This window comes from Patagioenas fasciata, chromosome 2, assembly GCF_037038585.1.
Source record: "Patagioenas fasciata isolate bPatFas1 chromosome 2, bPatFas1.hap1, whole genome shotgun sequence".
NCBI lineage: Eukaryota > Metazoa > Chordata > Aves > Columbiformes > Columbidae > Patagioenas > Patagioenas fasciata.
Window position 1 is genome coordinate 123,209,477 of NC_092521.1, and position 16,219 is coordinate 123,225,695.

Sequence of the window (16,219 nt, forward strand, 5' to 3'; positions counted from 1 at the left end):
AGGATTTTCCTAATGCATCCAGAAATGAGACAGTAAGAATGGACAAGTGTCTCAACAAGATCAAAAGTGACTCTCAATTGCAACTGATATCCTATGCATGAAGTACCTAGAACAGTGGAAAAGAAAACAAACAAACACAACCAAAAAAAGTTACTTCATTAAGTTTCTTTCCATTTACCTCAATTCCACTTTCCCTTCTCAGTTCTTCTGCATTTAATGCAGAGCAATTGACAGTATGGAAAGCAAGTTCTGTAGCAGCTGGCAACAGAGGAGATTCTTTGGAAAACAAAAGGTCATCTGAAGTTTCAATGGTAATAGTCTTTATCAGCATAGGATAGCCCGCATACTTGTAAGGTTTCAACTCTGAAAGAAGAAACAAAAGTCCAAGTTTACATATATGCAGTGTCTAAGCAGTTTAAACCACTGCATAATTACTAGTAGAAGATATACCAGATATATAAAGGCTAGGAGTCAACATCTGGGAGAACTGGAGCAAGACTGAGTAGTCCACACAGTCTAACTCCTTGTCACAGAAGACTCTTCATACTAGAAGTTGACAGAGCTTCACAGAAAAAAAGTCACTTAAGATTTAATAAAAAAGACTTATCTCCAGTTCAACAAGTTCCCAAGCTCAAAGCTTTCCAAATGATGTCTCCAGAGAAATACAAGTTTAGCTTTGTCTGTCTTAAGCCAGGATCATCTAACAATAAGCCTATAAGGACCTTTTCCAGTTTGATTCAGCAATGATAAAAGAATGAAAAAATGTTTTAAAGTGTAAGGGTCAGCATTGACAAAGAACAATTTCATTTTACAGTATGGAGCTAATTGTGAGCCAATCTAAGTTTACCATCATAATGTAACACTTGGGCAGCAAAACACTTTCAGCTCTGCAGGACTTGGCCATGGCAGCAGCTGCCAGCCAGGGGCTGTAGCTGGAGCCAAGGGTTCGGGTATTCCAGCTCCCTATCCTCACCCATTGGGCTGTGAAAGAGGTAGTGTTGCAGCACACCCACCAGAGGACTCTAGCCAGAATTGCTACAAGATTAGCTTGTTTTTTAAACGCCGCATAAGTGCAATCTCATATCCAGAATCTGCCATCTGCGTGACCAAGTACTAGTAAGGACTTCGTGTAAGTTATCTATAGAGGAAGATTCAGACTGATTTGTATGGGAGCAGAGAATTCCAAATAACTATTCACACTTTTTTGAGTTAAGTTTTACTGCAGATGAATTTATTTCATGGAAGAAAAAGTCCTATTTTGAAGCTCTTTACCATAGCTACATAATGCTGTAGCAAGCCAGAAATCACACCAACAGAACACAGTCTCAAGAAGATTAAAACTGACCACAATGGCCACTAAAGAAATGAACCTAAAACATTCTTCTGAGGCAGCACACTTACCTTCCTTATGCCTGTTGAAGAGGATGCTTTGAGTTTTCAAGATCAAAATTATGTTTTCTGGATCTGGCCCATCTATCACCTTGGCAGACTTTGTGCATAGAAACTCATATGCCTTATTAACTTTTTCAAACATATCCTGCAAGTAAGGAGGAAGAGTCTTAAGAGTTGCTAAGATCCCCCTAAATTACTACAAGTCTGCAGCATCAGTTTCAATGCAGGTGAAATAAAGCATTCCAGGTTATTAGCCACAACACTAGTTTCGCTGTCTTATTACACTGCAGAAAATACTCAGGATAACATTAAGAAGACTGGATCACAGATCAGTTTTCTTTTGCTTCCTAAACTCCACCAAAGGCAAGAGACTAGAATTAAGACAATTCCTTTGTGACAAAATTATAAGTACAGTTTAAGTGATTGTAAGAATGGGCAGAGGATGCAATCTGTCTTCGAAAGGGAGCAATTAGCTTATTTAGGTCCTGTGTAACTCTTTAAACTAGATGCTTTCTGAGTAGTGGGTCTGATCTGATTACAATTGTTTACTGTAGAAAACCTAATATTCCTTGATTGACATAAGTGACTCATCTGCAGTATGAATCTGTATTCTAGGATTCACCCAGGGCACAAACTTGCAAAGGGAGAAAGAAGATTTAAGTGGGCATTTCAGAATTCTTAATACATGTAACAGTTGAATTTGTCCCCACTTTATTAACATCATAACTTTGTCTTGTACATACCCTGCCTTCTGGATTCTTGTCTGGGTGATATTTTTGTGCCAGCCTGAAATAAGCTTTCCTGATCTTGCTTTCATCATGCCTACAAGAAAACAAGTCCTTTACATTGAGTATCAACAACAAAAACCACCAAAAAAACCCAAAACACAACCAACCAACCACCACCAACCAACCAAACAACTACCACACACAGAAAAATAAGCCTGGATTCTGATAACAGTATTAATAATAATTGCAATTAAGCGAAAACTATAAAGCTCTCATATTTCAATTTGAAAATCCTGCTTCATCAGCTGACACTGAATGGGGGTTATCACGTGGCCACAGATTAGAAATAAATCTATTTTAGCACCTCTCTTATACTGAATATACTAATCAGAAGGTCCTCAACGTCCTTGAACCTTCTAAGTGAAGAGTCTAAATGAGCTATAAGTGGTAAAAATCAGTAGTTTGTTATTTGTAACAAGTGCACTGTTCTTGAAGGATAAATACAAACTGCTGTCAGTTCTTTTCTAGAGTCCTGAAGTCAGAAACCAGTGACAAGACAGGATGTAAAAAATCCTAAGGATATTATCTTCAATAAAAAGGACAATATTTGGCAGGGGAAGAAGGATGATTAGAGAAACAGAGTTCAACTTTTAATATCTTCAAGTCCTGCCATATTCTTCGCACAGGACAAGCATCAGACTCAGTCACAATGTGCAACAGCCTACTGAATGCTTTGAAGGAGAGCTCAAAGCATTTTTCTTTCCCAATTTCAGTTTCTCTAAACACTTTACAGTTATTCTCTCAAACACTGGAGTTGGATTTTCAACTTACTTTCTTTTTAGATAAGGCAATCCGTTATTAATCAAACATAACTGAACTGGTAAAACTAATTGGTTGAGAGTACTGAGATAAACTTCAGTTTGTTCTGTGTAAGGAGTTTATGTAAATGTAGTTAAACAACTTTAAATACTGAAAACAACTTACTGGCCTTGTCCTTTGGGAAGGTTAAGGACTTCATAAGCATCATCTATTGACATGGTAGGTGGCTTCTTTTCTACCTCCTTCTTCCAAGCTTCTAGTGTATCTTTCAACAGTTTAACCTAAATAATGACAGTTTATTAGTGTTTCATTCATACTGACATCTGTACATATCTTTTTAAATAAAGTGCTGCTTTATTAATGAATCCCTATCACCCATCACCCTAAGTTCAAAGGCCTAATCCTTTTATCTTTAGTAATTACAGTTCTCCGTCTAGTCAGGAAGCTCCACTGCGGTGCTATATTTTATTCAAGATAAGAACACCTGAAGATTAAAATAACTATGTAAAAGTTACATTAGAGGAGAGAGAATCATTCAAATGATATGCAGTTCACACCTCAATACTACAAAAACTGCATGACTAAGTAAAGCTGACTAGATAGATCTAGATCACAGACTTGCATCAAAAAGATTAACTGCTTCAGTTCATGTACTGATACCAAGTTACCTCAGCTTCTTGTCCAGCATGGATAAATAAAAAGCCAAAGTGACCCCCCTTGCCAAATCACTGGAGATTCACTAAAACAGTATCTGAAGTTTCTTAGATGCTCTACTTTGCTTTTTAGTAGTCATCACAAGGAAGATATATCAAACATGTTTGCTATGTGGCACAAAGACTATTCTGCCTCAAGACAAAGCATTTAAAATACTTGCTTATGAACGGAAAGTCAGAATCAGTTACTTGAAACAAACCTAGCATTTGATTTCCTGAATTTGGAACAAGTCCCACTTTTAGGACTCTGAAAGATCAAGAACTAAGTGATCCTAAAAAAATTCTTACTTACTGGATCTTTAATTGGCCATTCTGGAAATCTGAGTGTATCACAAAGATGCTTGAGGTAATAAATGTTACAGAACAGCTCATTTTCCAGTTGTGGATAGTTGATAACTGGGATAGGGCAGTATTGGTAGAGTGCTCTTGTATTGCTTTGAAGACGAGGGGTGAAGTCAGCAAGATGAGCAGCGATCTTCTCTATCATAAGACGCCTAAAAAAATGACAAAGTTTGGTTTAACTTTTGTCAAGCAGACCTCAATTCTCAGTGACTGTACAAGTGTGATCAATGTTTTCTGAAAAGATTTTTCTTAGTAGTTTCCCACATTTCAGAGAGAATTCAGAATAGAATTCAGTCCTATTCTGTTGAAAAACCTATTTCAATGCCATTAAAATTACTTTATTAAAAACAAAGTGACATTTTGCCTTCCCTCAACACCTCATTTACTTTTTGTATTTTTATATTCTAAAAATGCAATGTAATATTAGAGGTGTATCTCCTAGATATACTTACTGTACTCATTTGTTGCTAGTACATAAAGCAGTTCATGTAAATACTTAAATCTCTACTCATGAAAGGAACTTAATCAAGTATGACACAGGCAGACATAAAGCATATTGTCAGATGTTCAGGGAAATATTCCCCTTCCCTCTGCCAATTCCACTCCCTCCTGCCCCTGTTATTTTTTTATAGAAGCAGAGGGCAATGCAGGACATCACCCTTGCAGAAAGCAAACAGAGGGAAGTAATGAAGCCATGGAACCCAGGTATTTTTGGCTTTCCTTAAGAATGTTAAAGACAAGACCTCTTCAGCACAAGATGTAGTTCAGATTTATTCCTCCCTCTGACAGAAAACAGTTACCTCATTTCATTGCTCCAAATTGCTTCTGGAGTGTCAAATTCTCCAAGGAATATCTCAGAAAATTTTTCTGGTTCATAGTTTTCTAAATAACACACCATTGCTTCAGGAAGAATATGTCCAAGTATACTTCTTTGAACTAGATCTTGACCTTTTGTCTACAGGAGAGATCATATTGTCATCTCAAAGGTAATCTGAATTCAGTCTCTCTAACCAACTTGAAATCTAAAAAGCTCTCCCCCTCTTCCCTGATAGTTCTCTAACTCTAACTCTGGAGAACTTCAAAAAAGAACCATCATTGTTAACATAACTAGAGGCAGGGTCTGCAAAACTATTTGGAAACAGGGATAGTTACTTTTGCAATCTACTCACTTCTTCAGACTTGAAAGCTTGTTTTGTATGTGTGTATTTCAAAAACCTAGAAGAGAAACAGCAGTTATTTTTCTGTTTAATTGATACTTAAGGCACCCTTGAAAGATAAGCAGACGAACATAGTCCAGCTGGCAAGTCTCATACATCTACTTTGAGATGAAAGAGTAACAGAATCAAATCCTTGGGAAACCCACCAAATTACACACTACCATAGTATAAACATGGCCTTATGTTCATTATTTCAGTTTGAAAGTCTTTTTCCTGAAAGCTTGTTTTCTCCACAAAAAAAAAAAAAGCAATAAACAAAAAAGCAGCTCATAGAGACACAGACCCTTCCCTAGAAACCTCTCCCTGCATCATTAGATCATCATTGCAGAGATGAAATAAGATGACCTTACACTAACTGCTCACAGTCCTGTCACACTAGAGTAATCACATAAACATGTATGCATTTTACTATACAAAAGACTTAACTGGAATTGTACAATAGCTTTTTAAGAACTATTGATTTTAAAGTAAGAGTACTGGAACGGACTGCAGTAGCCACCTGCCTGTGCAGTGCATTTGCCAGGCAGTACAGACTGATTTAACTGGTTTAGGCCTCAACTAAAACAGGCTATTAGTTTTTTTCCACCACTTTTGATAGTTGTTTACTATAAAAAACTACATTAGCTTATCAGTAGCCTATATTACTACTCTTCAGTGCCTGTAACAATTTGTTGTTCTACAATAAGCCATGCCTACTTGCACTGTTAGAACTATATGATCAGACATGCTCTTGTTACCCCCCTGGCAGGGTCATAAGCAATTCAGTTTTTTAGTGACTGATTAGACCACACGGAGGTGATTTTTCTACAGGGTGTTTGGTTGCAATCTCATGTTGGTTCTCGCCAGCCACAACCCCCAGAGCATTTAGAGCAGCAGTACTTCTGAGCGTGACTGGTCAAGAAATATTTTGGTTATTATTTTTCCTCACCTTGCAATAGGGAGTACATTGGAACCTGTGTACATCATGATAAAGAAGAATACTCCACTCAGATAAAAACGAGGTAACTGAGGGTTATCTTGCATGACATGAAACAGCAATATAGCAACTTTTTCCACAAGGATAGGATCAAAAGTCAGTAATAGCTGAAATGAAAGAACAAAAGAATTTATATTAGCTGTTTGAGTAGTCTCAGTTACCTAGCCAAAACTGAAGTTTTAACCAATTCAGTACTGGGACAAGCCAGTAAACTTACAAGAATTTATTAAAGAATACTTCAGCCCCCAAAATAACAAATTTGAATCCCAGAATGTTTAAAGTTGGAATGGACCTCTGGAGGTCATCTTGTCTACCCACCCTTGTCAGAAGCAGGGTTACCTAGAGCTGGTTGTCAAGGATGACCACCAAATGGCTTTTCAATATCTCCAAGGGTGGAAATACTTATTAGTGAGATATTGGCTGAAACCATATGAAGTTTGTAACAACACTCAGTGACACAAAAAACTGCAGGATGCCAAAGATGTAATTTGATGTGTTTGCCCCACTTAGAAGTATTCATAGAGGGAAGATAAGTCAGTAAGTCAGACTTCTGCTCATTTCAAAACATTTTTGAAGAGTTGCTTACCTGAGTGATATGAGGAAGGCAAGTACTATCTGACAACAGCCTTTTCACTCTAGGCAGAGGCCTTATAATAGCATTGTCCTGATCCCTAAAAAAAAAAAAAAAAAAAAAATCAGCACAGCAATAAGCACATGTGCACCCTCTCTCTTTCAAAAATGAACAACTTTATCAAGCCATAAATATCAGGCTATTGAGATCATATTTATTGTCATCATCTTTGTTAACTTCAAAGTTTGTTGTTAGTGTGGTTTAACATCATGCACTGAAACAGCTTTGCTTCCAACTTGAGAGTATGCCTGCAAAGAAACATTATGCCACTGTGCATTAGAAACACACATAGCATGTGCATTCATTCTTGCAGTCCCTTTCACAATACTAGCATTGTCTCATTTACAAACTCTCTATTTCCCCACAGAGTTAATTACTACTACATAAAACACTAACACAGTTCATTAATGCGCTACTTGGTTTTTAAGAAAAGCTTTAAGATAGAAATTATGAATTCATGCATCTGCCAGAGAAAGTTAACCACTTCTGCCGAAAATTAGTGTTTACCTGCTGGGAAAATATCCACACATTGTGATGAGCATGTTGAGTACAAGTGTGGCAAGGTCAGTCTCATTCAGCACAGCCTGGCCGCTGGCAAGCAAGCACCACTTCAACTGAGGGATGACCTGCAATGGTCGCCACCCATCCATACCTTGAGCCCAGCAACGTGTTTTTGAAGTCAGTTTTCCACTGTCCCATAGTTCCTGCATCTATTGAAAGATCAGATTAATTTAGTTGATCTGGCATTCAGAGCTACCTTTGCTCCTAAACACTCATTCTCAAGACAAGATTTTAACTGCTGTATGGCAGACTACTATGGTTGCATGAAATTCCAACATATTTATAACTGTCAGGAAACATGAAGTAAAAGATGACACTAACTGCAGCGTAATTGGGGCACAGAGGGGTAGGCAGCCTTACCCAAAAGTCTGTGGTTCTCGGCATATCAGGTCTCTTACCTAGCTTTTATCCTTATTTAAAGAGTTACTTCGAGAAAGCAGTTTAGCATTGTTTACAGTTTTCCCTCTTACTGTTTGAAACACACCCAGTCACCAGGATGGAAATAATCTTTTAAGTTTGAGAGTTTGAAGCTGACAGGTACCTCTTGAAAGCTGTAAGGACCACTCCTTTCTTTGTCAGCATTGCCAAAATACCATTCTTTCTCACTCTCCCTCTTCATATCAGGTGCCGCCTCAATCACATTGCTCTGAAAGTTGATGTTTAAAAGATTAGCTTCAGCTTCAGTGCAAATATCACATTTCTACAGGAAATTTGAGTAGCTTTTTTTTTTTTTTTTTTAAGAATTGTCCTTTTAGCAAAGCAATGTGTAAGTAGTAAGAAACAAAGGCCACATACCTGCAGAGGGACTGTAGCTCTGCTCGTGTGAAGATGTGCCAGAGTAAGCAAATCTACGAGGATTCTAATGCCATTTGAATCCATAAGGTCCTTCACATTTTTCTGTTAATGGATGAACTGAGTTACCACAAGCATTTTCTATATAAGAATTGTTACAAGTACTGAACAGTTTTATTCAAGTAAGAAGGGGCATGAGAAAAGTCAAATCATTCTCTTGAGAGACTAGAACGGTAGAATCACCAGAATATCTACGTTTCCTTCACCTTTCTCACCAGTAAATAGCTAATGCATCCCAGAAAACTGTATCAGACATTGTTTTAAGACTTCCACAGGACTTGATTTTTTGCTCAGGTTAACCCTGAAAGACTAGTTCAGACTATTTCATACAGCTGAAAGAGCAATAAACTACTGTTAAGGGTACGTGTCCACCTTACCTTATTAAGGATCAGCTTGTTGAGAAACAGTATCAATCTGTCCCGCTCAAGCCTGTCAGTGCACTATAAGAGCAAAGGAGAACAAATTAGTATTTACTAGGACATGTAAGAAGCTACCTTCAAAACTCAGTACAGTTGCACCTGCAAAGACCTGTTTAGGTTTTCATGCCCAAGATAAAACTCCTGACTATTAAATGTCCAATTTCATGCACAACTAAATAAATGTACCTTTCTGCCACTGAAGAAGAAAAGGCCTTGTGGCCCACCACCATCCTGGTTGTTGTGCTGGCTCTGACACTCAAACTCACTTTTCTACCCAGTCTGTTGTTCTAAAGGGACAGTGTTAGATTCCCCAGTTAGCTAGTTAACACACATACAAGGAAAAGAGAGAATGCTTTGAGCCAGCAGACAGAAAGGGTTTTTGATGTTATGTCTGTGGTGAGACTATCAAGATTCAAGGCAAAATGACATGAGACTGCACTAGTTCAGTTTCACTGAAAACATCCAGATCTAAAACCCACAGGGATACTGGCAGAGAACCCCTTCTTTGGAATGCATGGAAATGCATTTTTGCTAGGTGTGCCAGTCGTCAGACATAACTGAACAGACACACTTAACAGGCAAAGAAGTTACCACTAAAAATCTAATCCATCACATGTGCCAATCTAGGGCTACAATTTTGTCAGGTTAGGAACTGTTGCTAGTACTCTTGAGTCCGTATTTCAAAATACGGTGATGTGGAACAAGGTTCTCCTCTTAAAAAGCTTAGCTTTTGCATTTTTCAAAAGCAAGCACAAGATTAATATCACACAATGTTCCTTCACACCATTTCTGTACAGCCTGAAAACATGTTAAGGCCAAAAAAATGCAGATGTAAAGAGACTTGTTTGAACTACATTTATGATTAGCAGGTTTTTTTAATGAAACTGCAACTGAATCAAGGGGAGGTAACAGGAACACTTGATGACAGCATGAAAAAGTATTCATGCTGCAGTTTCACATTTTGTAAAAACAAAACCTGGGTTTCACAGCAACTTGAAGGACCTGAACTTACGTTGGACTAGCTGTATATTAACTACTATACCAAGTAATTTTAAATAATTCTTACCCTTTCCAACATCCCAACAATGTACTTAGTATCAGAAAATGGCCCTATTTCTTCATGGCATCTTCCATAAACAATGGCCAACGCTTGCAGACACAAGCATTTCATATTCACTTTTGGGGTAAGCAAAAACCGATGGTACAGCTCATTGAAGAATTCGTATCTAAGAAAAAGATGAGATTTTAGTGAAGAAAACTAAGACCTTGGGAATGAGACAGGATTTTAATAACGTCTCACGATTTTTTGATTGCTCCAGTCTCTTCAGTTTCATCTTCTTCCAGTAGCAGCCTTAGATAATAATCCCCTATTTTTATTTCTTCAGAAAGGCAGTCATATTTTACCTGTAACACAGAACAAGTTACTTAACAATAAATATGTTTCTCCTCCATTCAGTTTTCACTTGCATAACAATACTGTACTTGCTTTCATCCATACACTGAGCAAGGTTAGCAACCCCTCCTACAGTCTGAGGAAGACTAAAATCTCCAAGTTTGCTGTCAAAGAAATATAGATCTACAAAATGTACGCTATAAGTTATTGTTGCTCTTCAGAACAAATGAAGTTTCTTGTCTTACTGAAACCCCAGCTTCCAGCCTTTAAGTAACTTGTTTCTAATATCAGCTGGTTTTATTAACTAAACTTGGGTAATAAGTGATGCATTCAGTGACTCATGCTTTAATGAGTAGTTATTCCATTACAGGGTGTTTCACTCAATGTTACTACAAGTATGAAACACAAGCATGACTTAATGACTAGTTATACTCCTTGTTATGCTGGGTAATAAAAGCCTAGAGGCATCAGTTTACACATCAAGAAGCTGAAGGTAAATTGCACAATGAGAGTCATCATTAACTTCAGAGTAACTACATTAAATTTAACCATATGCCTCAATGCTCAGTGGTTTTAAGCATTTAACAAGCACCTCATTTAGAGGTACCTCTAATATCCCACAAAAGCCTCACTCCACAGCAAGTTTTCTTATCTATAGTTTGGAGGCCACATCAAGGTCTCTACAGATTTGACCACAGCACATGATACAAAGAGGTCCCGCTAACCAGTACATTTCCAGAGCAATCTCAATCCACCAACTCCCTTGGCAAAGTGACAAGTTCCACAGCTGGCAGAGAAGCCTTTTTCACCACTACATAGTTAGTTTAAATACTTACAGCATAGCCTGATAAAGTATTCATTTAAAATATTTAAAAGCAAGTCTCAGAGACAGCAGCTGTTCAAAGATCAGGTTACAGAAGCTCCCTCAGCCAGTCCCAAAAGTATCCTGGGCTGTAACTGCAAGAACATCAGCAATACATTCCAGCAGCATCAGCCACATGGGGCACAGAGTGCAGATGGGAAGCCTTCATTATTACATTTCAAATCTGTACTCTAGATTCCACCCTAGTTAGCACCTCTAAAGCACACAGAGCTGGCATAGCAAGCGTGTGGCACCCAGAAGGTCCATACCTGGAGGAAACTTCGAAAGCTAAGTGCCAGTGCAAAAAATACCAATCCAAACCCAAACAGCCATTTACTGCATGAAGGTAAGAAGCCACCTGTGTGATAGGGATAAGTTGCATACAAAAAACAGTTCTTTCTCCTGAAGCATTAGCCTGATGTCTTGTAATTCTTTCTGATTTGCCAGAGTAGTCAACTGAGAATTCCTCAAAAGCAGCAGGTTATTCTTGTTTCACTAGCAGTCCTCTGCTTAGATTTCAACTAGAAATCTGTACTGTAACAAGGATGGCATTGGGAATATCCAAGAATATCTTACAGTTGAATTCAAGTGTGACTTTTTTTCTTCTTTAGCATTACACATTGAATAAAACTGTGTGGAACCATAACAATACTGGAGATGAAGGGTAGAGTACAGGAAGTGCTTATTAGCACATTACTTGAAAATATCTTGCAAGTTGTTTCAAGCAAGCCAATCAGGACCACACAGATCATTTTGCAGAAGCCTGAAAGGCTATTTTGACTTTAGGAACTGCTGTTCCTAAAATGTAAAGACAGTATCTTCCATCTATAATTAACAGAGCAGCATGGTTTTAGCTACATAACCTATTCATGGTTTGGCAACCCAGTATTTAATGTCCTTTGGATCACTGAGATATGATGGAAATAAAGATAAGGGACTCGCTATCAGAAAGTAGTGACTTGTGAAACTACCCAAAACAAGTCTGATGAAGCATATTCAAGACAAATATGACTTATCTTGACAATGTAACACTAACTCGCCTCTTTTCCTCTTAATGTAATAATACATCAAGGGTTCTGATCAATGTTTCATCTCTACAGTGTCACCTGACAGGCTGAAGAAGTTTCAGTTTTGTGGAGTGACACTGGACAACAGTACCTGTTGACAGCCTCAAGCCTTGGCAGCAGTTTATTCTATAACCCCAAAAGAATTCCAGCTTGCAGTCAGGGCTTGTCAACACAAGATTCACTCATGTAGTTAAAGACAGAAGAGGGACATTTTAAGTAGACATGTTTTACATATGCAGTTTCTCCTACAGTGGTCGTTTACCTCAAACTCCTGATGGTTCCACGAGATAACATTAGCACTACCAAGTTCTCTGTCAATATTAAATGCTCTCATCTCAGACTCAAGAGTATCTCTCAGTTCTTCCCGTGTTTTGAAGTTCCAAATCAAGTTTGATCTAGCATGATCCTGAAGAAATCTAAGAAAGAAGATACACAGTTTAAACCCCTCAAAACATTATCTGAAAGGCAGACAAGACTCAGCTGGCAAGATAAAGATTAGCATTAGTGGACCTTAATTAGAAGGCTCTGAGTAGTGGTCTCTGATTTGTTAATTACAGTAGTTCACTTATATTGTGTTTTCATAACCATGGAGGTGAGCCTACACTAAAATATGCCTGTTGTCATCCCTTTCGGCTCCATAGAGCTGATGCATATAGCTGATGACCAGGAGACATGCAAGTTATTCATCATATCTGCCAGTAAGGGCTACAAGTGAACAATAATCCAGGGCAGACGACATGCACACACCAAGTGTATGTTCAAAAAAAAAAAAAATACACAAAAATAGAAGTTGATGTGTCAAGTGTCACAAGACGGTCACTGAACATTCTTCAGTGCCAATTACAAAACAGCCATTGGATCCAGAGACTGGCTGAGCGCAGCACTTTAATACTTAAAATTTAGGAGCATGCGAATCTTCCTTTCATGCAACACTTGTGCAGAACAGAGTATATTTGACCTTCAGAAATGTTAAGCACCAAAGCAAAACAGTTTAGTTCATAGAATTTCCCCAAGCTTGGTTTAATAGGGCTTATTGAACAGTCAAACTTTCAGTCTCAAACATAACTTGCCTAGCCAAATTAAAGTAATATCTTTTTTTCAGATGGAAGCCCCTCCCTTGTAAACTTCAACAGTTTTAAGAACTCACAGGTAAGCAAGCTGCATTTAGGACCTCTGGCGTCATTTGAAATCCAGTATCCATGTGTTTTCTCTTTGCCTGTCTTAAGCTCATTTTCACTCTGATTCAAGTTAAAACATTGTGATGACCTTACAAGTTGATACATTAGCATGCTACAATGATACTACTGCTTTACTTAGTCTTCAACATCATGCAGATCTGCACCTGCAGTTTGTTATTCACTGTTCCATTTGATTCAAGGGAAAAAAAGGATGTAGTTTGATAACATTTGAGAAGCTTTCCAAATTCTTCTATTTCCTAAATACAAGCTAAATCGTTAAATACACCTTATGATTTCATTTTTCATAATTTCCTGTTACAAAGCACTTGCAAGGCAGGCATAAACTGGAATTGAGCCACAGCAACTCAGAAAATGCTAACAAAAAAAATCCAGGCACATAATAAGTTGTATCCGAGATCACCATATTAATCTTAGTATCTTGCCTGTAATAGAAGAGATCCCAGTTTGCTTCTATTTTTATTCTTTGGCGTCGTTTCCTTAATATCACAGGCTTTTGAATAATGTTCTGCAAAAAAGCCAAATTCAAGAAGTTAGTAAAAACAGATATGTCCCATTTTCCCCTTTTAAAATAAAAGCTGAGGTTTTTTTACTCCTTTAAAAGCCACACTAAGATAAGCCTCATTAATAAGGTCTTCTTTTCTAGCAAATAGTAGCAACAGACTTTCACAAGTGTTATTTAAGCCAAGTTAAATCATGCCAGAGAAACTTTCAGCTGTTTAACAAGTCATTAATTTAGAAGCAAGTTATCCCTGAGAAAAGCTTCGTTCCCATCACCATAAGCACTCACCAGCTCCAAACCTCACGGATGGAGAAACTCACAACATTAATGCTTTGCTCTTGAAAAGAAATAACTAGAGCAAGTCACAAACCTGACTTGGTCACTGAAAGGTTCCCTAGTTTGATCAAGCATGAAATCAATGTTACACACTCTATATAAAGTATCACATGCAAGCAGAAGTCTGAGCAACATAACCCACACAGGTGGCAGAGATACACAGACTCACCATATTGTTTCTGTCCTGATTGTGATGGAAAGTTGGAAGAAAAAGAAAAGGTACATTTAACAAGCCACATCCACTGAAGTAATTCAGAGCGGTAATACCAAACTTGTTACTACCTTTTCCAAGCTACACTTGCATATGTTTACTGTGAAATTAAACAGCTCAGAAATTCAGACAGAAAAATGATTGTTTAAATTCTGCATCTAGACAAGATGGTTAAAGTGCAATTTGCCATTCCACTGCTGTTTTCCACATTTCTCCATTAATACTTGGTTTTGAACCTAGTTCACCATTATTCTGGAGATAATACCTGTCAAATTTCTGCATCACAGCCCACAAACCTGAGCTAGATTTTACGAAGCTAAGGTCTTCCTAAACGAAAACTTGTTACATCAGATCAAGTACAAAGACAGGCATTTTCAATATTCTGCATTGCTCTTTTTGTCCTTCCTTACATGTATAACAGTTTGCTTCATTTCCAGAACGCATAAAACCAGGCTTAGTCAGGAGACTAAAGTAAGTTATGGAAAACACCTTCTAATTCAAAGAGTTTGTCATACAGAACATAATGATAAAACTAAAGGAAAAAGGAAAGCAATAGTAAGAACTCAAGCAGAGCTTGAGTTACCTTCTTATACTGTCAGATCAAAACAGCCACTTATCACTCCAATCTTAACTGTAGTTAACTGTATAGACTAATGTTGCATTTTAAGCACTGAAATACCTGTATTCAAGGTAATACTCAGCTTCTTCAAGCACGTTCCATAACTAAAATACCACCAGCACAGAGTACACCATTTTGGACACAAAGGCTATTCATAGTGTCTTCCAAACGCAGTTTAAAAACTGGCTTGGCCACATTTCAAGGACTTTCCTGTTCTCCTGTATAATTATCTTGGAAAAAAAGTACATAAGCTGCAGTCCAGTTTGATAAGGCTGGCTAAAGCAAGAACAAGCTAAAGCTTAGTACATCTGCTGAAGGAATTCATCTGTCCACTTTACATTCTCCCTGGAATCCATTTCTAACCCAAGATGAAGACTACTAAAAAGCTGAGAGAGTTCGCTAAAAGGAAGCAGAACTATTAAGTTTCTCACGTTTCTGCACTTCTATTCCTGCCACACTTCCCTCTGATTTCATGGAGTTGTAGGTATTCTTCTCTAAATTTAGTCAAGTTGCTATAACAAAGAGCTTCAAATACTTTTACCTCTTTTTGAGCTATGCCCATTCTATCTCTCCAGTGCATCAAGACCAGATCCACCTTCTCTTTGGCAAATTTTTCAACCTCCTTCGCAGCTTTTCCAGCCAGCCTCTGCCACTCTGGCACTTTATTAAACTTGCCATACTGATCCTGCAGAATAAATCTTATTATTTTTTTGCAGTTGCAGGTCTATCAACATATTCAATTCAGGTCAATGCAACAGTCAAGTGTTTGTATTATAACAGAAAAGTCACTACGAGCATACATCTATATAATTGAAGTAGTAAGCAAGTTGCATTTACTTACAGTTGCAATTTTTAAGTTATCTCTAACATGCATCCTATCAGCATCTTTTTCAGGAACAGGCTCAGCACTGTCAAGGTATGCCAGCAAACCTGGTGGCTAAAAACATTTGAAACCAATATAAACACAGATATGGCTAATAGAATAAAACCCATCATATTCGGTAAGAAGATATTTCTTTAAATTAGAAATTTGAAAACAGAATTTACATTCTGCTCTAAAGCAGGTACTTAAAGCTACAACAGCTTTTTTGCTTTTATTAGTGAAATGCCACCATGCTCAACAGAATCATTCAATTAGCTTCAGTACAGCAGAGCTCTTGCCTGTATTCCATTTCTTAAAGTAGCACTTAATGAAACTAAGGGCTGCAGGACAAAAAGACTTGATCCCACAGAAATATTCAGGAGCACGAATACTGTAACACCAGGATCCATCCATATCCTCTTATACGGATTGGATATTGCATGTGACATTAGAGATGAGATAGCCTTCCAGAAGACAGTGACCAAGATCAGGACAGTTTACTCTGCCAAAAGTGAAGGAAC

At 37.7% G+C, this 16,219-nt stretch overlaps 1 protein-coding gene across 3 annotated transcripts in view; it reads right to left on the reverse strand.

The window, feature by feature from the left end:
* The window catches only part of DNAJC13 (DnaJ heat shock protein family (Hsp40) member C13), a 56,232-nt gene that overhangs the window by 17,254 nt on the left and 22,759 nt on the right, over positions 1-16,219 (reverse strand). For 2 of the 3 annotated variants that reach the window (XR_010650865.2, XM_065830407.2), the window contains exons 19-38: positions 15,678-15,773; positions 15,378-15,521; positions 14,176-14,190; positions 13,594-13,676; positions 12,235-12,388; positions 9,951-10,054; positions 9,717-9,876; positions 8,609-8,671; positions 8,175-8,276; positions 7,921-8,025; positions 7,326-7,528; positions 6,774-6,858; positions 6,140-6,294; positions 5,164-5,209; positions 4,795-4,949; positions 3,945-4,146; positions 3,105-3,220; positions 2,136-2,214; positions 1,402-1,537; positions 179-363 (exon numbers count right to left, since the gene is read on the reverse strand). Coding sequence is in view for 2 of the 3 variants with exons in the window: in XM_065830407.2 (XP_065686479.1) it covers positions 179-363; positions 1,402-1,537; positions 2,136-2,214; positions 3,105-3,220; positions 3,945-4,146; positions 4,795-4,949; positions 5,164-5,209; positions 6,140-6,294; positions 6,774-6,858; positions 7,326-7,528; positions 7,921-8,025; positions 8,175-8,276; positions 8,609-8,671; positions 9,717-9,876; positions 9,951-10,054; positions 12,235-12,388; positions 13,594-13,676; positions 14,176-14,190; positions 15,378-15,521; positions 15,678-15,773 (2,388 nt within the window). In the remaining variant the exon portion in view is untranslated. The remainder of the gene's footprint in view (positions 1-178; positions 364-1,401; positions 1,538-2,135; positions 2,215-3,104; positions 3,221-3,944; positions 4,147-4,794; positions 4,950-5,163; positions 5,210-6,139; positions 6,295-6,773; positions 6,859-7,325; positions 7,529-7,920; positions 8,026-8,174; positions 8,277-8,608; positions 8,672-9,716; positions 9,877-9,950; positions 10,055-12,234; positions 12,389-13,593; positions 13,677-14,175; positions 14,191-15,377; positions 15,522-15,677; positions 15,774-16,219) is intronic. The other variant, XM_065830408.2, reaches the window with a different exon arrangement.